Genomic DNA, 16500 nt, shown 5'->3' with positions numbered 1-16500 from the left:
GGCTGTGGGGGAGGGGGGGGCTGTGGGGGAGGGGGAGGGGGAGGCGGTGGAGCTGCGGGTTGGGGTCGGGTCACTGCAGCGGGGCTCTGGGAGGGAGGTGGTCGAGGAGGGTGTTGGAAGTACCAAGGTGGGCGAATAGAAGGCCGAGTGGAGGCGGGTTTAGTGGGGGGGGCTGGAGTACAGGGAGGGGGAGGGGTGGGCAACTGAATCATGTGCAAAGCGTTAGAGCCAATCTTGGAGGCAATCCAGCTCAGATAGGACCAGGTAGACGTGTAGACTCCGGGGCGCTTAGCTCGGGCACAGCCTACCCCCCAGCTTGTGATTCCCACGACCACGTAGCGCTTTCCCACGCTCTCTCCGCACATGAGAGGCCCGCCGCTGTCCCCCTGCGCAGAAGGACACAGAGTCACTCCCTGCCGGAGCCACTTTCCCTGCCCAGAAGGGTCATAGCCTCCGGGAGGCATTTTTGCAGTCGTATGGTTCCCTGCTGCCATAAACACAGGCGGTTGTGGTAAAGTTGAGGTGCACCAACAGCTTCTCTGGGATGTGAGAAGGGTGTGGCTGGCCATGGGTTTCCTCGCAGTGAGGGGGCAAGATGAGCAAACCCACGTGCCTGTGCCTGTGGTTTTACGTGCGTGCGCGAGCGTGTGCGCGCAAGTGGATTTGACTGTTTTGCGTTCTGGTGAAGAGAGGTGAGCATTCTCTTTGGAGCAGTGTTTGGATGATATGATCTCTGCGTTAGGGTGGGATAAAGTTCTACAAATGGTGGTTGATTCTTTGTAGGGGCAGCTGGTGGGTGTCACCTCCCAAGCTCATTGTGACTGCAGATGCTGGAAGACGGGACCAGGGAAATTTGCTCCGGGATCCAAAAAGGAGGTGTCCGCCAGGGCCTGGGCACCCAAAGGAAAGTTACCTGGCAGGTGTCAATCTTGCCTTCAGGATACCCTGCGCACACATTGGTTGAACGAATGCGCCCATTGTACCACCCGGTCGAGTTACATAAGTCGAGGTCGATGATGTTCACACGTGCCTCCTGCAGCATAGGTGATGTCCTGGGGGCTACAGCCAGGCGACTCAGTGGGCAGTGATCACAGAAGACGTGTTCTGGGAAAGCCCTGCCTTCCTCCCTCCACTAAAACCCCATCGTCCCGAAATGCTCTATTTAAACCTAAGATCCATGCAAGTCAATGGCCCCGGCCTCTCCTTACCCACTCCCGAAGGGAAGAAAACACACAGCTGGAAGAGCAGAGGAGAGACGGGAGATGGAGGTGGAGGAGAGAGGAGGAGAGAAAGGAGGTGCGCGGTGGGCAGACGGCACGTGGCGGACGGATGGGTGCAGCTGGAGAGTCGTGTACATGAATGGTAGATGCTGGCTTACAGAGGGGGTGTTAACAATTGTACTGAGGGTGCGCCGAGCGCTCAACATGAATCGCACAGGCTTCGTCCCATTCACTCCTCACAGCCACCTCACGAGTTAGGAACGATTATCCCCCTTTTCTCCAATCAGGAGATTGGCGCACCACTTGCCAAGGCCACGGCAGGGACCTGGTGCGGCTTGGATTCACACCCGGGCTTTCCTCTCTAGACTCAAGTCCAGGCCACACCTTTCGTTCTGGCTATAGGTCACCCCCCTGCTTTTTATCCTCCACCCAGTTGTGGACAGGACCCGCTGGACTTGGTCTGATGAGTCCCTCCCCGTGTGCCTCGTATCTGCTTTGAGATGTGGAGAGAGCAGAGCTATGGCAGGGCCTCCACACACAGGCAGACCTGTCAGGGGCACGGGTGGTTGAAATGAGCCCTGAGGCCACGTCAGGACTTCCTTTATTGCCTCAGACGCTCGGCCATGACCAGGGGTTGAGAAAGGCCCAGCCTGTGCTGGGGCTGGAGCAGCCAGCTCCATTGCATCTGGCTTGGAGCCCAAGAGCCAACGCGACCGTCCCCTCTGCATCACGTGGTCCCACAGACAGGAGGGTTCCACTGGCCCTGCCACAGCAGCACCCACAGCCCAGCCACAGCCCAGTGGGCGTGAACGTCGTCTGCAGTACAGATGGGGAGTTGCCAGATCAGACCTGTCGGAGGGGCAGACCCGGAGCAGCGTGGCTCTGAAGGCCGAGAGGGAAGGCAGGCGCCCCATGGAGCGCTGTGGGTGGGGAAGGCACAGCAAGCATTCAGTAGATGGCTGCTGAATGCGTGTTTGCGTGGCTTTGGTTACGCTTCCTATCTCCTCAGCCCCCACCTTTCCTTCCCATCCAAGCAGCAATGAGGGTTTTGTACATGCACTGCCCTTCCGGTAGGGGTAACACGGAAATAACAATGGCAAGCCTGGCTTGTTGGCCATTAAGGTGACCTTTGAAATCTATGGCAGAGCCCACAGTCTTGAAAGCCATGAGATTCACTGTTAAGAGCCAGGTGTCCTGAAACACAGAAGAGTTTTCTCAGTCCCAGCACCTTGGCTTTAAACATCAAATGCCAAAAAAGCCTGCAGGAGCCAAAAGTTCCATGGAAAAAGAGGCCGATTCCGCAAAGTGCCCTTCCAGCCCCAAAGCATCTGAGTTCAAGGAAGAGGCAGGTCAAGGAAAAGAAAGGTCGGAAAGAATATCACAGTAGGCTGGGGGTTTCTCTAAGACTTGGCCTTAAAGGTGGGGGATGTGCTTGCAAAAAAAACAGATAGAAGTCTCATTAAATGTAAGGTGATTCTAGAACAAAATAGGTCTTGCGTGACGTCCAGGGTATAGGTGGGAGCCCACAGTTCTCCTGAGCAAAAGCACGGCAGAGGTGGGGTTGGCAGGGCGGGGGGGGTGGTCATTGGATGGAAATCCTGAGATCAGCCTCCCAGGGACTGCAAGAAGCCCCCAAAGAACCCCCGTCGGACGGGTGGGCGGGGCGGGGCAGGCCAGGGGATGAGACAAGAAGCAAGTGTGTACTTGCTCTAGAGACCATGGCAGAGCCCCGGACACCAACAGCCGGACAGGGATTGACACCCCAGGCCAGGGAGGAAAGGTGGTGAGTCAGCAAAGGCGGCTGAGAGGAGACGCCCTTCCCTGAGGGACAGCATGGGTGGCAATCCTATCAGAAACTAAGATCAAACTTTGAGAGAGGAGAAGGGTCAAGGGAAGAATCCAAAATTACCGATTTTTGCTACCAGAAACAGAAAAAAACTACTGAGTTTTAAACCCCAAATGACTGAACCGCCTTGAATTAGGAAAACCAGATTTTCCGTTATCAATGAACAAGAGAGATTGAAAGTTAATTCCATCATATCTACACATCCCTAACGTGACGGGGTGAAGACTCTCGCAGCCACCCACGGAGAGCTGAGCGGGCAGCTCCGGGCAGAGGCGCGCCCTCGTCGGTCTTGCCCGGCCGGCAGAACCTCGCGCCGTGGCCACCCGCCCGCGGCCCGGTCCCGGCGGGCAGAGGACACGCGCGGCGCCGGCGGGCGGAGGGCACGCGCGGCGCGGGCGGGCGGAGGGCACGCGCGGCGCCGGCGGGCGGAGGGCACGCGCGGCGCGGGCGGGCGGAGGGCACGCGCGGCGCCGGCGGGCGGAGGGCACGCGCGGCGCGGGCGGGCGGAGGGCACGCGCGGCGCCGGCGGGCGGAGGGCACGCGCGGCGCGGGCGGGCGGAGGGCACGCGCGGCGCCGGCGGGCGGAGGGCACGCGCGGCGCGGGCGGGCGGAGGGCACGCGCGGCGCCGGCGGGCGGAGGGCACGCGCGGCGCGGGCGGGCGGAGGGCACGCGCGGCGCCGGCGGGCGGAGGGCACGCGCGGCGCGGGCGGGCGGAGGGCACGCGCGGCGCGGGCTGCCGCAAGCTCGCGAGGCCAGAGCGCGCTAGGACGGAAGGGCCGGGCTCGCGAGTCGCAGGGCTGGGAGACCACGTGACCTGGCCCTTCCACCCACACATGGGGAAGCTGCGGCCCCGGGAGGGCAGCTCGGTCTAAAGCCCGTCTCCGAGTGCTGCTCCGGGGCGCGTGGCCCGCTCCCGGAACCCACCCGGGCTCCGGGCCCAGCCTCGGCCCCGTGCTGCAGAGGCGCAGCTCTCCGGGGCTGCCTGCCCTCGGCCTCTCGCGCCCCGGGGGCACCCAGCCGCCCGGGGGGGGGCCCTGGACACGGGGCGCTGCTTTGTTTCTCTGGCTGTGAGAGGACGGCGCTGGGAACCGGGTGGGGCAGGGGCAGGCGTCCACGTATCTCCCCCTCACCTCAAGGAGCGCCAAGGGGGTGCCCAGCCCTGCTCCCGGCCGGTACTCACCGTTGTCTTTTAAGAATCCCCAGCCAGCCACCCAGCACGTCTGGGGAACTCTGGGTGGGCCTGCCCGAAGCTGGGGCAGGCAGCCTGGTCCGATGAGGTGCCCGCAGGGGACAGGAGGGGTGATCTTCATGAGAGCGATGTCGTTTGCCTCTGAGCCCGGGGCGTATTTCTCGTGAATGATGATTTTCTCAGCGTATCTCTCCTGCAGAGGCGGCTTCACTGGCTTATTGCTTCCCCACACGACTTCCTTTGCTCCGAAAACCAGCCTCCAGTCGGTAACTTTGCTGTGGGCACAGAGGTCAGCCAGGTCACCCTCGCTGTGGCCGGGCTGCTGCCCGTGAGCCTCGGAGCACCCCATCCCCGGCGCGTGCGGGGCAACCTGGGCGCAAAGCCTCAGGTTCCCCCGGCACGCAGGCCCTTGGAGAGCGCCCAGTTCGGAGGAGAGCCTTTCTGAAGCCCCCCCCCGCGTGTCCCCGCACGTACTTTTGGCTCCGGAAGCAGTGAGCCGCGGTGAGCAGCCAGTGCGAGTTGAGCAAGGTGCCCCCGCACGCGTGATACCGCCGCTTGTTGTGGCGCGTGAAGATCTGGAGGCTGACCATCCAGGGCCAGGCCCCGAGCGCTGCGGCCTGCCCGCCGACGATCCGCACGCCCCCTTGCTGGCTCTGCCTGAACCGTAACCCGCAGGGGCCACTGAGGAGAGAGCACGGGCACAGCTCGAATCGAGGCTAGGCCAGCCGGTCCTCGCGCCTCCCCAGCTGGGGGAGGGGGGCTTGGGGCTGGTCCCAGTGGGGAGGAGCTGAGGGGTCCTGGGAAAGCAGGGGCAGCTCGACGGAGTGGGATCCAGGGGGACGGCTGAGCAGTGGTGCTGTGGCGGCTGTGATGGGACGGGGAGCCACGGGCTCCAGGAAATATGCCAGGGGTGGCATTTCTTGGGTCTGTGAGTGTGGTCGCAAGGTGGGGATAGAGGGGGCCATGGGTAGCTAGGACAGACTGTGAGGGCCCTGGAAGCATGGGAGATCCCTGATCAGAGGGGGTTTAGCCGCCCCCTCTGATGGGTGGGAGCGGAGGCGGGTAATCTTGTGTGGGAGACTCCGGGAAGAGCCAGCGGGTCCTGGGGCTGCAGGCTTGGGTTGGACGGTGGTAGGAGGAGAGCAGCCGCAGGTAGATAAAGTGACCCCCAGGGGAGGGGGGCACACTGGGGCGGGAGCGGTCCAGAGGGGGAAGGTCAGGGCTCTGTGTCGCTGGTGGGCGTCTGTCATTGGCATTGCGGTGCCTTGGGGGCTTGGGATTCTACGCGTGGAGCGGAGGTCCCAGAGGTGCCCAGATACCCTGGGGCCTTCGGGGTCAGGCCCAGCCGGCGGTGGGGGGGGCGGGTCCCAGTTAGGCTTAGGGTTAGGGCTCCCGAGACTCAAGACTCCCGTTCAAGAGGCAGCGAAGTCAGTCGCTGGGCGGGGAGGCAGCTGCAGGGCCCCAGGAGCCAGTCTCGGGAGGAAACCGTGGACGTCTGGGGCCCTGGGGGCTCTGGGCTGAGGACGCTGGCAGCAGGGGTGGTCCGGGTTGGGGATGTGGGTAACAGGCGCTGTGAGACCCGGGGGACTGCTGAGGCCCCAGCTTGGCTTCCTCCAGAGCCCTGGACGGACGGAGGCCGGGTGGGGTCTGTTACTCAGAAGACACCCTCCCCGCCCCAGGTGTCTCTGACACTTACTCACACGTGGTGTTATCTCCAGCGACCGCAGACGCCGCCGAGACCAGCAGGACGGCAGCTGGCAGCATCTCTACCAAACTCCTGCCCCAGCCCGGCCTGGAAGCCCGGTGACCTCACAAAGCTCCACGGCCTCCTGACCAATCAGCGGCGTGACCTCCCACGCCCCCACCCTCCAAGCAGTGAGGCCAGGCAGGAGGAGCCCTTCAGCTCAGCCGGTTCATGCTGAAGTGACCTCCCAACCTCCTGCGCGGGCTCCCCCCACCCCAGGGCGACGCGGCTTCACATGCAGCCCCCGCCCTCTGTCCCAAGGCCAGGATCTTCAGTCCCGGTTATCTTCCAAGGTCCCACACGGTCTGAGGTTCCAGCTTTGCGCAGGTTCAGGGTCTGACCCTCATGCAAGCTGTAGCCACAGTCCCATTCCAACTCACAGACCGAGGGGCAGCTCAGCCACTCTGCGACAAGACGGCGCAATATGTCAGCGGTTCGAGGGAGGCTTCACGGGTTGACAGGCGCAACACTGCGGGGGGCAGATTGTCTTTCCCTCTTCCAAGTGTGTGCTATCAGCACGCTTTCGGAAGACCGTTTTGAACTTACCCAGCTTAAGACTACAAAGGCCACCTTTCTCTCCGCAGGGTCTCGGTATCTTCTCCCTGAGTGTCTCCGGGTGTCCTCCCTGGGGCCATGTGCAGCAGGGCGTTGTCTCCTATACCTGAGTGTCAGGAATTCTCAGCACAGTTACCTGAATGTCAGGAAGTAATGTTTCTTCTGATTGTCAGGAGACAGCATCTCACCTCCCAGAGTAGGAGAACGCTCACCTCACCTGCCTGGATGTTAAAAAGTTTTACCTCCCCTGTAAGAGTGTGCCGAGGTCGCATCTCTGCCTCCTGGAGGAGCAGTCTTAGGTCCTGTACCTGAGTCCAGGGTCTCAACTGGCCTATCTGAATGTCAAGGAGTGGCACCCCACCTATATGAGTGTCACTAGGTCCCACCTCTCCTACCCGAGTGTCAGGACACTTCATGTCCTCTTTCCAGGGTATGAAGAGTTTTCAGATTGTCAGACGATCTCAATTCCTTTACCCGAGCATCTTCTCTGACTAAATGTCCTACTTTCTCATTTCACGTAACCTTCAGGAGGTCACATCCCCGTCAACTGAACATCCAGCAGCTCGCGTATATCTTACCTGAGTATCAGGGAGCTGTCCTCTCCTCTCCCTGACTGTGAGGGTGTCTCTTTTCTTCCATCTCAGGGCCAAAGGCCTCAACTCCACCACCTGAGTGTCACTTTGTCCCACCTTCTCTACCTGAGAACCGAAAGGTCTCACATCGTCTATCTGAGTGTCAAGAGGTTGCATCTCACCTGTATGAGTACTCTGAGGCTTCAGCTGCCACACTGGAGCGTCAGAGATTCTCGCAGCCCCACTTGACTGTCAGGAAGTCTCCCAGACCCTGCTTGAGGAGACCGTCGTCTCCCTTCTGGAATGTCGTGAGCTCACATCTTCTCTACCTCAGCACCACAAGGTCTCCTCTCCTCTACATAGGTGTCCAAAGCTCTCCTCTCGAGCCCCTGACTGTCTGACGTCTTTCTCTCCCCTTCCTGGGTGTCTGGAGGTCTCATCTCCCCTACCTGAGGGTCCTGAAATCTCTCTGTCCCAGTTGAGTGCAAGGAGGTCTTACAGGCCCTGAGGGTCGGGACGTCTCGTCTCTACCTGACAGGCCTCATCTCTTCTGCTCTGTGTCTGGAGGTCCTGCCTCTTCTGTCTAAGTGACCGAAGGGTCTCCTCTCCCTTACTTTAGTACAAGCGTGTCTCATCGTCCCTATTTGAGTGTCACGAGGCTTCGTTGTCCCCGGGTATCAGGCATTTCCATCTATTCTACCTAATTGTCAGGGCATCTCACTTCCTCTCCAATGTCCAGAGACAACCTCTCACACACCTCATTGTCAGGAAGTTATTTTCTCCACATGACTGGCCCCAAATATACTCTCCCTGCAGGTCAGAAGGTCTTGTTCTCTCCTATTACAAAGCCAGAACACCTCATCTTTATTTACTAGGGAGTGACAAGGCCTTATATCCCCCGGCGAGGAGCAGGATGGTTTAACTTCCTTACTTGAGTTTGATATTCGTTGTTTCCCTTCCTGCCAAGCGGGAGGGTTTATTTTCCTTATATAAATGCAGTCAGGTCTCAAAGAGATCAACTATCGGAGTGTCACGAGGTTTTTCTCTCTGCTACTGCATGTCGTCGCGAGGTCTTCCTCTCGGCTCCCTGAGTGTAAGGAGGCTTCATCTCCCCTCCGTCCGTTTCAGGGCTCTTAGATACTTTATCTGTTAGGATCTCTTACTTCCCGTGGCTGAGTGTCACAGGACTTGTTTCTTCTGCTTGACTTTCAGGAGGACTCTTCTGCCTTACATAAGTGTCCAAGGTGTCTCTCTCTCTCTCTCTCTCTCTCTCTCTCTCATCTCAGGTGCTCTCACCTCCTCTATCTGAAGGTTTCGAGGTCCTATTTCACCAACCTGAGGCCTTGCTTATTTTAACTCAGTGTCAGACTGTGCCTGATAGAGTAACCAAAAAAGGCTTTGGAAATATAGTTCAAGAAATGGCAATAGCAACTCTGTAAGTGATTTTAAAGGTTTGCTTGTTAAAGAAAAGGTTATTAAGGTGTTGGTACAGGATTTTGATGGGCATAAAATTGATACGGTATTTAGATCCGTGAGAATCATTTCACAGAACGAGGTAACCATTTATTTTAAATGTTAATATGTACAATTTTCAGGAAATCATAACTTTTGCAAGTGTTTCAAAATATAGGATGAAAATGTAACATATAAACTTCAAAATGAAAAGTGGTACCCAGTTTTGCAAAACATTTAGGGGTTATGCAGTAACAAAGATTGCAGACCCAATGTCTAGATTCTAGAAGACAATTATTGTTTGACTCTTCAGAGTAGAGCCCACTTCCGATCCTTGAAGGGGTTATCGTACCTGCCCGCAGGCACAGTCGTGGGTTGAGCGACAGACACGTGGACCAGCAGGCTTCATTTCGTCATTAAACCTCATGGAAGAGCGACTTCGTTTGCCTTCTCCACGCTGTCCCCAAGAGCAAAGGAGGGAGGTGGGAGGTGCAGGGCAGTTAGGGTTCCGGGGCCAGAGGATGGGGCCCCAGGGGCTGCTGGGGGCTTGCCCTCAGGCCAGGGTGGCGCTCCCTGCACCGAGGGTCCGGCCACTGACTCCCCCCTCCTCCCTGCTCCTCGCGCTCCCGTCCCCGTTCACCTGCCTCAGCTGACCCTTAACCTCTGCCGCCTCCCACCTGCCCCCGGCCTGCTCGCCCCCACCCGTCCTCTGTTATTCTCCAGCACGGCCCCCCCTCCCCCGGCAGAGCAGAGACCTCGTCATCCACCCGGCCCTGGTGGCCACAGGACCCTGGGGGCGGCTGGCGGTGAGGGAGGGCTGCAGCCACAGCCTCGGCTCCGGCTCCGGGTCCCAGAGAGAGCGCTGGTGAGTGGCTTGGGCCCCCTGAGAGGATAAAGCTGGAACATTCTGAGGTCATGACGAGGCAGAGGCGGGGCAGGGAGTTCGTAGTCCTGAGTGAGAAAGCGGCCACAGGCGTCTGGAGGCTTCAGCTCGCTCAGCCCTCTGGCCCTCTGCCATCTCTCCACCTGCCCCTGCAGGCTCCTCTGCTATAGATCGGGAAGGTTCTGACTCATTTTCTGAGGCACTGGGGTGGCTTCCGACCTGTGGGGATATCGGTGTCCCCAGAGCCCCGGGGCCCGGCCTGCAACGCCATCTCCAGGGAAGGCGGCTCCCACAGCTGGGCTCCTCGTCTCCTCCACTGAAAAGCCGGACTCGCCCCAAGCTCCGGGCCCGGTTCCGGGGGGCCCAGGGTTCCAGCGCCCCGGCTGCCGCGGTGCTCAGGCCCAGAGCGAGCGAGCCAGGGCCCCACCTCTGCCCCGCACGCTCGGGCCCTCCCGGGCCCCCACTCCTCGACTCCCTTCTTGGCCTCTTCTGTAGGATGACCACTGTCTCTAACTTGAAAACGAAGCCAGAAAGTTGGAAAACGTTGAAAATCTGAAATCGGGGGGCTTTCCAGACAGACGGTGAGCCCGTCTCAAGGCCCCGCTGCCAAGCAGCCACCGTCGCAGCCGCACTGGGGCCCTCACCTCCCCTGCGGGCCATCCAGACCTTCACCTGCTCCTAAGAACTCCTCTGCCTTCCCAGCCGCTCTGGGTAAAGACCCCTGAGTCCACCCCTCTTCTGCCCACGAGGCTTCACTCCGTCCACCGTTCGTGCTCCTCCTGGGATCCTCACGCTTTCCTGGAGGCGTCGCCCAGGCCCCAGCCTGCATCGAGGTCTACCTGTGTCACGTGTCACGTTCACGCTCCACCTGACCCAGCGTGGCCAGGCTCTGCAGCCAGTGCCCCTCCCAAAGCCCCGCCGGGCGGCTGGTGCCCAGCCGGGCTGCTATCCCACCTTGGCGGCGCCCTGGGCCCCGCGGTCCCCGCCCTCCCGTGCCGCCCTCTCACCTCGCCGCTCCTCCTCCTTTCACTCTCTGAGGTGGTCCGCCCCTCCTGTGAGCGACCCGCCGCCACCAGGTGCCACACGGCACTGGCCCCATCGATGGCTGGTGGCAGCTGGCTCAGAGGGCAGAAGGCCTGAACGTGGGCAGGAGCTTTGGGGGCCGGAGGGCAGGCAGAGAGACAGAAGAGGGTTCAAAGACAGGAGCAGCAGAATTTAGGGACAACTGAATACCAGGGGGAAAAGTGGACAGAGGCCACGGAGGACAACCGGACTTACAGCTCGGGAGGTGGCCTCCACGGAGCTGGTGAGCAGAGAGCGAAGCTTCCAGCTCAGGAAGCATGGGCTCGGGTCCGGCAGGACTCGGAGAGAGAGAGAGGCACGGAGAAGCCAGGCACGTGGGCGTGGAGGTCAGCAAAGAGACTGGCTCGGAGCCAGGGATCTGCAGGCGAGCAGGGCCCGTGGCTGGGTGCCTGCCCGAGGCCGGGGAGGTCGTGTGAGCTGTCCGAGGGACGGCGGAGTTCGTGCTCCTAATATCTCCTCTCAAGCAGGCAACAGAGAGATGGTTTCATTTCTTATAAATTTATTACATAATAATATTATAATAATTATTATCAATAATAATAATAATATAAGAAACATAGATCTCTGTGGGGTGTATCACAACGTCAGGGTCAGGAGGCCTCGGGACCGGAGCGGGGGGTGAAACCCCCCAGCTGGAACTCCATACAAAAGGAGGGGTGAAGCAGAACTGACCCTGTAAAGTTAAAAACCCAAATTGAACGGAACCAAAAACCCACAGGTGAGTGTGAGACGAGTGTGTATGTGGCAGTCTGTTACGGTGACTGCTGCTGTGTGTGTGACCTGGTCTGTCGGCGAAAGGGTTACTGGGTGTGACCCTGCCCAGGGAACGGGGCCGGCGGGCCGGGGGCGGGGCGGGTGGGCACAGACCGGCGTGCCAGGTCCCTGGGCTGTGAAAACTTCTGTTTTCTGGGTTTTTTAATTTTTATTAAAAAAAGCTAGAAATATAAACAGAAACTTGTGAGTGACGTGGATGGAGCTTAGTCCAGACTCCACAGCCTAGGTTTAAAAACGTCCCGGGCCCCCCGCCCCACGGTCATTGCTGAGTGTGAGGAGTCACAGTAGGGGGGCTGGGGTGCCCGCCGGGGTCTCTGCAGTGGCCTGACTCTAGGGCTGCCCCTGTGACCCCCCCCAGAAGCCCGACGGGGGGGAGCACTGCCTCCAGGGGCCCTTGGGGGCCTCTCCCAAGCAGCAAGCCTTCACCAAGAAGGCCCACTCAGGCTCGGCGAGGCTCCGGAGGGACAGGCTGGGCAAACAGCAGGTCCCAGGGTGCAAGACGACCTCTGACTTTCTTTGGAAGTGGAGAAGGGGTGCTTTCACAGGCACACACCCATGCATGCACCCTGTGCACGCTTCCGAAGCCCCTACACTAGTCCAGAGTGGCCCCTAGGGACCGCTCTCCAGTCAGGCACACGCGGGGCTCCGATGCACTCAGTCGCACCCCGAGATTCACACACTCGCACATGTGCGCACACACGCAGGGCGGAACTGGAGACTTCAGGTCTGAGTCAGGGAGGCTTCTTTGCTGTAGTCGCCCAGCAGCGTGGGGAGGAGGCTAGACCCCTACTGGGGAGGGACCCTGTGAGAGAGATAGCTGGGGGCGGGTGCCAGGGCCCTGCCCTCCCCCCCCCCACCCCCACTCCAGGGCCATGGTCTCCCAGGCCATCTGACCCGCTAGTGCCCAGCAGGACTCGCTGCCTGCCGCCCCTCCTCCACGCAGCACCTGAAGGGTCGTGGGGCACACTATAGCTCAGCGAGGGGAGGGGGCCCAGCCGGGGCCCCAGGGCGGGTTACTAGGACCCTGGCCAACCCCAGACCAGCTGGAGCATCCCCCGCCCCATGTGGGGTGGCAGTGGCAGTTGAGGGGCCAGAGATGGAAGACTGGGCAGCCGCAGCGGAACCGGTGGGGGGCTGGAGGGGAGGGGAAGGGAAGCTATTGAGGACAGAGATATTTGTTCCTTTTCTCGTTCCAAATATAGAGTGGATTAAAATATGCAAAACAGGGGGGCTCCTTGGCCCCCAACCGAGAACCCCAATGTCTCCCCCCTCCCCCCGAGTCACCAAGGTGTGTCTTGACCTTGCATGCTGGACTAGGTTCCCCCCTCTGCGAAAGTAGCCACCAGGAGCTGAGCGGGAGATGGTCAGGCCGGAGCACCCCCGTCCCCAACCCCCTCCCGCTCCAGCCCCACCCCCACCCCCACCCCGCCCCACGGCCCGCGCCCTTCCTGACCGTGTGCTGGGTGGGGCTCGACGACCTGCGAGGGCACCAAGCAATGTACAGGGCAAGTCTCCGAGCAACAGCAAACAGGACGATTCATGCAACATTCCTGGCCCGGGCGCCGTTGGGGTGGGGGCTAGGGGGCGGGCCGAGCCCGCGGCCCGGGGGCGGAGGTGGGGGGCCCTGCCGGCAGGGCGCGGCCGGGGCGTGGGGGGGGTGGGGGGGGGCGTCAGCTGCCGTCCAGCTGCCTGAGCGCGCGCTCGATGTTCATGCGGTGGCCCACGCGCGTGACGCCCAGCTCCACGAAGTCGTCCTTGGTGAGCGCCGGCAGGTGCGCGCCCTCGATCTCGTGGTCCTCGAAGCGGTCGCGGTGCTCGCCCAAGTGGATGCTCTCCAGCCAGTCGCCCACGTCGAACTTGCTCCAGAGTTGCAGGGGCTTTTGCTGGAAGGGCCGGCGCGGGCTGGGGGCCCCGGGGCCGGGGCCAGGCGCTGGCGAGGGCAGCGGCGAAGGCGAGGGCGAGCGGCTGCGCGCGCTCACGCTGCGCACCACAAAGCGCACCTCCTTCGGCTCGTGCGGGATGGAGAGGCTGGACGACTTGAGGATGGTGGGGGGCGTGAGGCCGAAGGGCCGCCCCGCGCCCCCCGCGCCCGCCCCCAGCCCCTCCACCCGCTCCAGCGACGCGGGCTTCACTGGGCTCGGGGCGCGCCGCGCCACTGGGTAGCGGCCGCCGGGCCGCACCGGGTAGGAGGCCCCGCCGCCCGGGCCCCCAGGGCTGCGCTGCGCTGAGATGGAGCTCAGCTCACCGAGGCTGCTGAAGAGCCTGCGGAGGGAGAGGGGGTCAAGGCCAGGTGAGGGGCACTAGGCGAGGTGGGGGTGGGCGGAGGGGCGGGGCCAGCGGCCAGGGGGACTGGGGGATGCAAGTAGCCTAGTCCAGCTGAGAAGAAGGAAGATAAAGAGGAAGGATGGAGTGATTTTATGGAGAGTTGTCAAAGCCAGGTAGAGTAGTATGTCCTCACTGGCCAGGTCTCTCTCTCTCTCTCTCTCTCTCTCTCTCATCTCAGGTGCTCTCACCTCCTCTATCTGAAGGTTTCGAGGTCCTATTTCACCAACCTGAGGCCTTGCTTATTTTAACTCAGTGTCAGACTGTGCCTGATAGAGTAACCAAAAAAGGCTTTGGAAATATAGTTCAAGAAATGGCAATAGCAACTCTGTAAGTGATTTTAAAGGTTTGCTTGTTAAAGAAAAGGTTATTAAGGTGTTGGTACAGGATTTTGATGGGCATAAAATTGATACGGTATTTAGATCCGTGAGAATCATTTCACAGAACGAGGTAACCATTTATTTTAAATGTTAATATGTACAATTTTCAGGAAATCATAACTTTTGCAAGTGTTTCAAAATATAGGATGAAAATGTAACATATAAACTTCAAAATGAAAAGTGGTACCCAGTTTTGCAAAACATTTAGGGGTTATGCAGTAACAAAGATTGCAGACCCAATGTCTAGATTCTAGAAGACAATTATTGTTTGACTCTTCAGAGTAGAGCCCACTTCCGATCCTTGAAGGGGTTATCGTACCTGCCCGCAGGCACAGTCGTGGGTTGAGCGACAGACACGTGGACCAGCAGGCTTCATTTCGTCATTAAACCTCATGGAAGAGCGACTTCGTTTGCCTTCTCCACGCTGTCCCCAAGAGCAAAGGAGGGAGGTGGGAGGTGCAGGGCAGTTAGGGTTCCGGGGCCAGAGGATGGGGCCCCAGGGGCTGCTGGGGGCTTGCCCTCAGGCCAGGGTGGCGCTCCCTGCACCGAGGGTCCGGCCACTGACTCCCCCCTCCTCCCTGCTCCTCGCGCTCCCGTCCCCGTTCACCTGCCTCAGCTGACCCTTAACCTCTGCCGCCTCCCACCTGCCCCCGGCCTGCTCGCCCCCACCCGTCCTCTGTTATTCTCCAGCACGGCCCCCCCTCCCCCGGCAGAGCAGAGACCTCGTCATCCACCCGGCCCTGGTGGCCACAGGACCCTGGGGGCGGCTGGCGGTGAGGGAGGGCTGCAGCCACAGCCTCGGCTCCGGCTCCGGGTCCCAGAGAGAGCGCTGGTGAGTGGCTTGGGCCCCCTGAGAGGATAAAGCTGGAACATTCTGAGGTCATGACGAGGCAGAGGCGGGGCAGGGAGTTCGTAGTCCTGAGTGAGAAAGCGGCCACAGGCGTCTGGAGGCTTCAGCTCGCTCAGCCCTCTGGCCCTCTGCCATCTCTCCACCTGCCCCTGCAGGCTCCTCTGCTATAGATCGGGAAGGTTCTGACTCATTTTCTGAGGCACTGGGGTGGCTTCCGACCTGTGGGGATATCGGTGTCCCCAGAGCCCCGGGGCCCGGCCTGCAACGCCATCTCCAGGGAAGGCGGCTCCCACAGCTGGGCTCCTCGTCTCCTCCACTGAAAAGCCGGACTCGCCCCAAGCTCCGGGCCCGGTTCCGGGGGGCCCAGGGTTCCAGCGCCCCGGCTGCCGCGGTGCTCAGGCCCAGAGCGAGCGAGCCAGGGCCCCACCTCTGCCCCGCACGCTCGGGCCCTCCCGGGCCCCCACTCCTCGACTCCCTTCTTGGCCTCTTCTGTAGGGTGACCACTGTCTCTAACTTGAAAACGAAGCCAGAAAGTTGGAAAACGTTGAAAATCTGAAATCGGGGGGCTTTCCAGACAGACGGTGAGCCCGTCTCAAGGCCCCGCTGCCAAGCAGCCACCGTCGCAGCCGCACTGGGGCCCTCACCTCCCCTGCGGGCCATCCAGACCTTCACCTGCTCCTAAGAACTCCTCTGCCTTCCCAGCCGCTCTGGGTAAAGACCCCTGAGTCCACCCCTCTTCTGCCCACGAGGCTTCACTCCGTCCACCGTTCGTGCTCCTCCTGGGATCCTCACGCTTTCCTGGAGGCGTCGCCCAGGCCCCAGCCTGCATCGAGGTCTACCTGTGTCACGTGTCACGTTCACGCTCCACCTGACCCAGCGTGGCCAGGCTCTGCAGCCAGTGCCCCTCCCAAAGCCCCGCCGGGCGGCTGGTGCCCAGCCGGGCTGCTATCCCACCTTGGCGGCGCCCTGGGCCCCGCGGTCCCCGCCCTCCCGTGCCGCCCTCTCACCTCGCCGCTCCTCCTCCTTTCACTCTCTGAGGTGGTCCGCCCCTCCTGTGAGCGACCCGCCGCCACCAGGTGCCACACGGCACTGGCCCCATCGATGGCTGGTGGCAGCTGGCTCAGAGGGCAGAAGGCCTGAACGTGGGCAGGAGCTTTGGGGGCCGGAGGGCAGGCAGAGAGACAGAAGAGGGTTCAAAGACAGGAGCAGCAGAATTTAGGGACAACTGAATACCAGGGGGAAAAGTGGACAGAGGCCACGGAGGACAACCGGACTTACAGCTCGGGAGGTGGCCTCCACGGAGCTGGTGAGCAGAGAGCGAAGCTTCCAGCTCAGGAAGCATGGGCTCGGGTCCGGCAGGACTCGGAGAGAGAGAGAGGCACGGAGAAGCCAGGCACGTGGGCGTGGAGGTCAGCAAAGAGACTGGCTCGGAGCCAGGGATCTGCAGGCGAGCAGGGCCCGTGGCTGGGTGCCTGCCCGAGGCCGGGGAGGTCGTGTGAGCTGTCCGAGGGACGGCGGAGTTCGTGCTCCTAATATCTCCTCTCAAGCAGGCAACAGAGAGATGGTTTCATTTCTTATAAATTTATTACATAATAATATTATAATAATTATTATCAATAATAATAATAA

General features: G+C 60.8%; 2 protein-coding genes across 2 annotated transcripts in view; both read right to left on the bottom strand.

The window, feature by feature from the left end:
- ACR (acrosin) overlaps positions 1 to 6291 on the bottom strand; it is a 6904-nt gene extending 613 nt beyond the window's left edge. The window contains exons 1-5 of the mRNA XM_028490846.1: positions 5953 to 6291; positions 4731 to 4937; positions 4248 to 4531; positions 914 to 1059; positions 16 to 386 (exon numbers count right to left, since the gene is read on the bottom strand). Of these exons, the coding sequence (XP_028346647.1) occupies positions 16 to 386; positions 914 to 1059; positions 4248 to 4531; positions 4731 to 4937; positions 5953 to 6020 (1076 nt within the window). The 5' untranslated portion in view covers positions 6021 to 6291. The remainder of the gene's footprint in view (positions 1 to 15; positions 387 to 913; positions 1060 to 4247; positions 4532 to 4730; positions 4938 to 5952) is intronic.
- Positions 6292 to 11054: 4763 nt separating this feature from the next.
- The window catches only part of SHANK3 (SH3 and multiple ankyrin repeat domains 3), a 58559-nt gene continuing 53113 nt past the window's right edge, over positions 11055 to 16500 (bottom strand). Inside the window, exons 24-25 of the mRNA XM_055085377.1 lie at positions 13872 to 13878; positions 11055 to 13581 (exon numbers count right to left, since the gene is read on the bottom strand). Of these exons, the coding sequence (XP_054941352.1) occupies positions 12990 to 13581; positions 13872 to 13878 (599 nt within the window). The 3' untranslated portion in view covers positions 11055 to 12989. The remainder of the gene's footprint in view (positions 13582 to 13871; positions 13879 to 16500) is intronic.

Source organism: Physeter macrocephalus, chromosome 6, assembly GCF_002837175.3.
Source record: "Physeter macrocephalus isolate SW-GA chromosome 6, ASM283717v5, whole genome shotgun sequence".
Lineage (NCBI taxonomy): Eukaryota > Metazoa > Chordata > Mammalia > Artiodactyla > Physeteridae > Physeter > Physeter macrocephalus.
The sequence above is the reverse complement of the archived record's forward strand: the minus strand, read 5'-3'. Positions and strand labels throughout refer to the sequence as shown.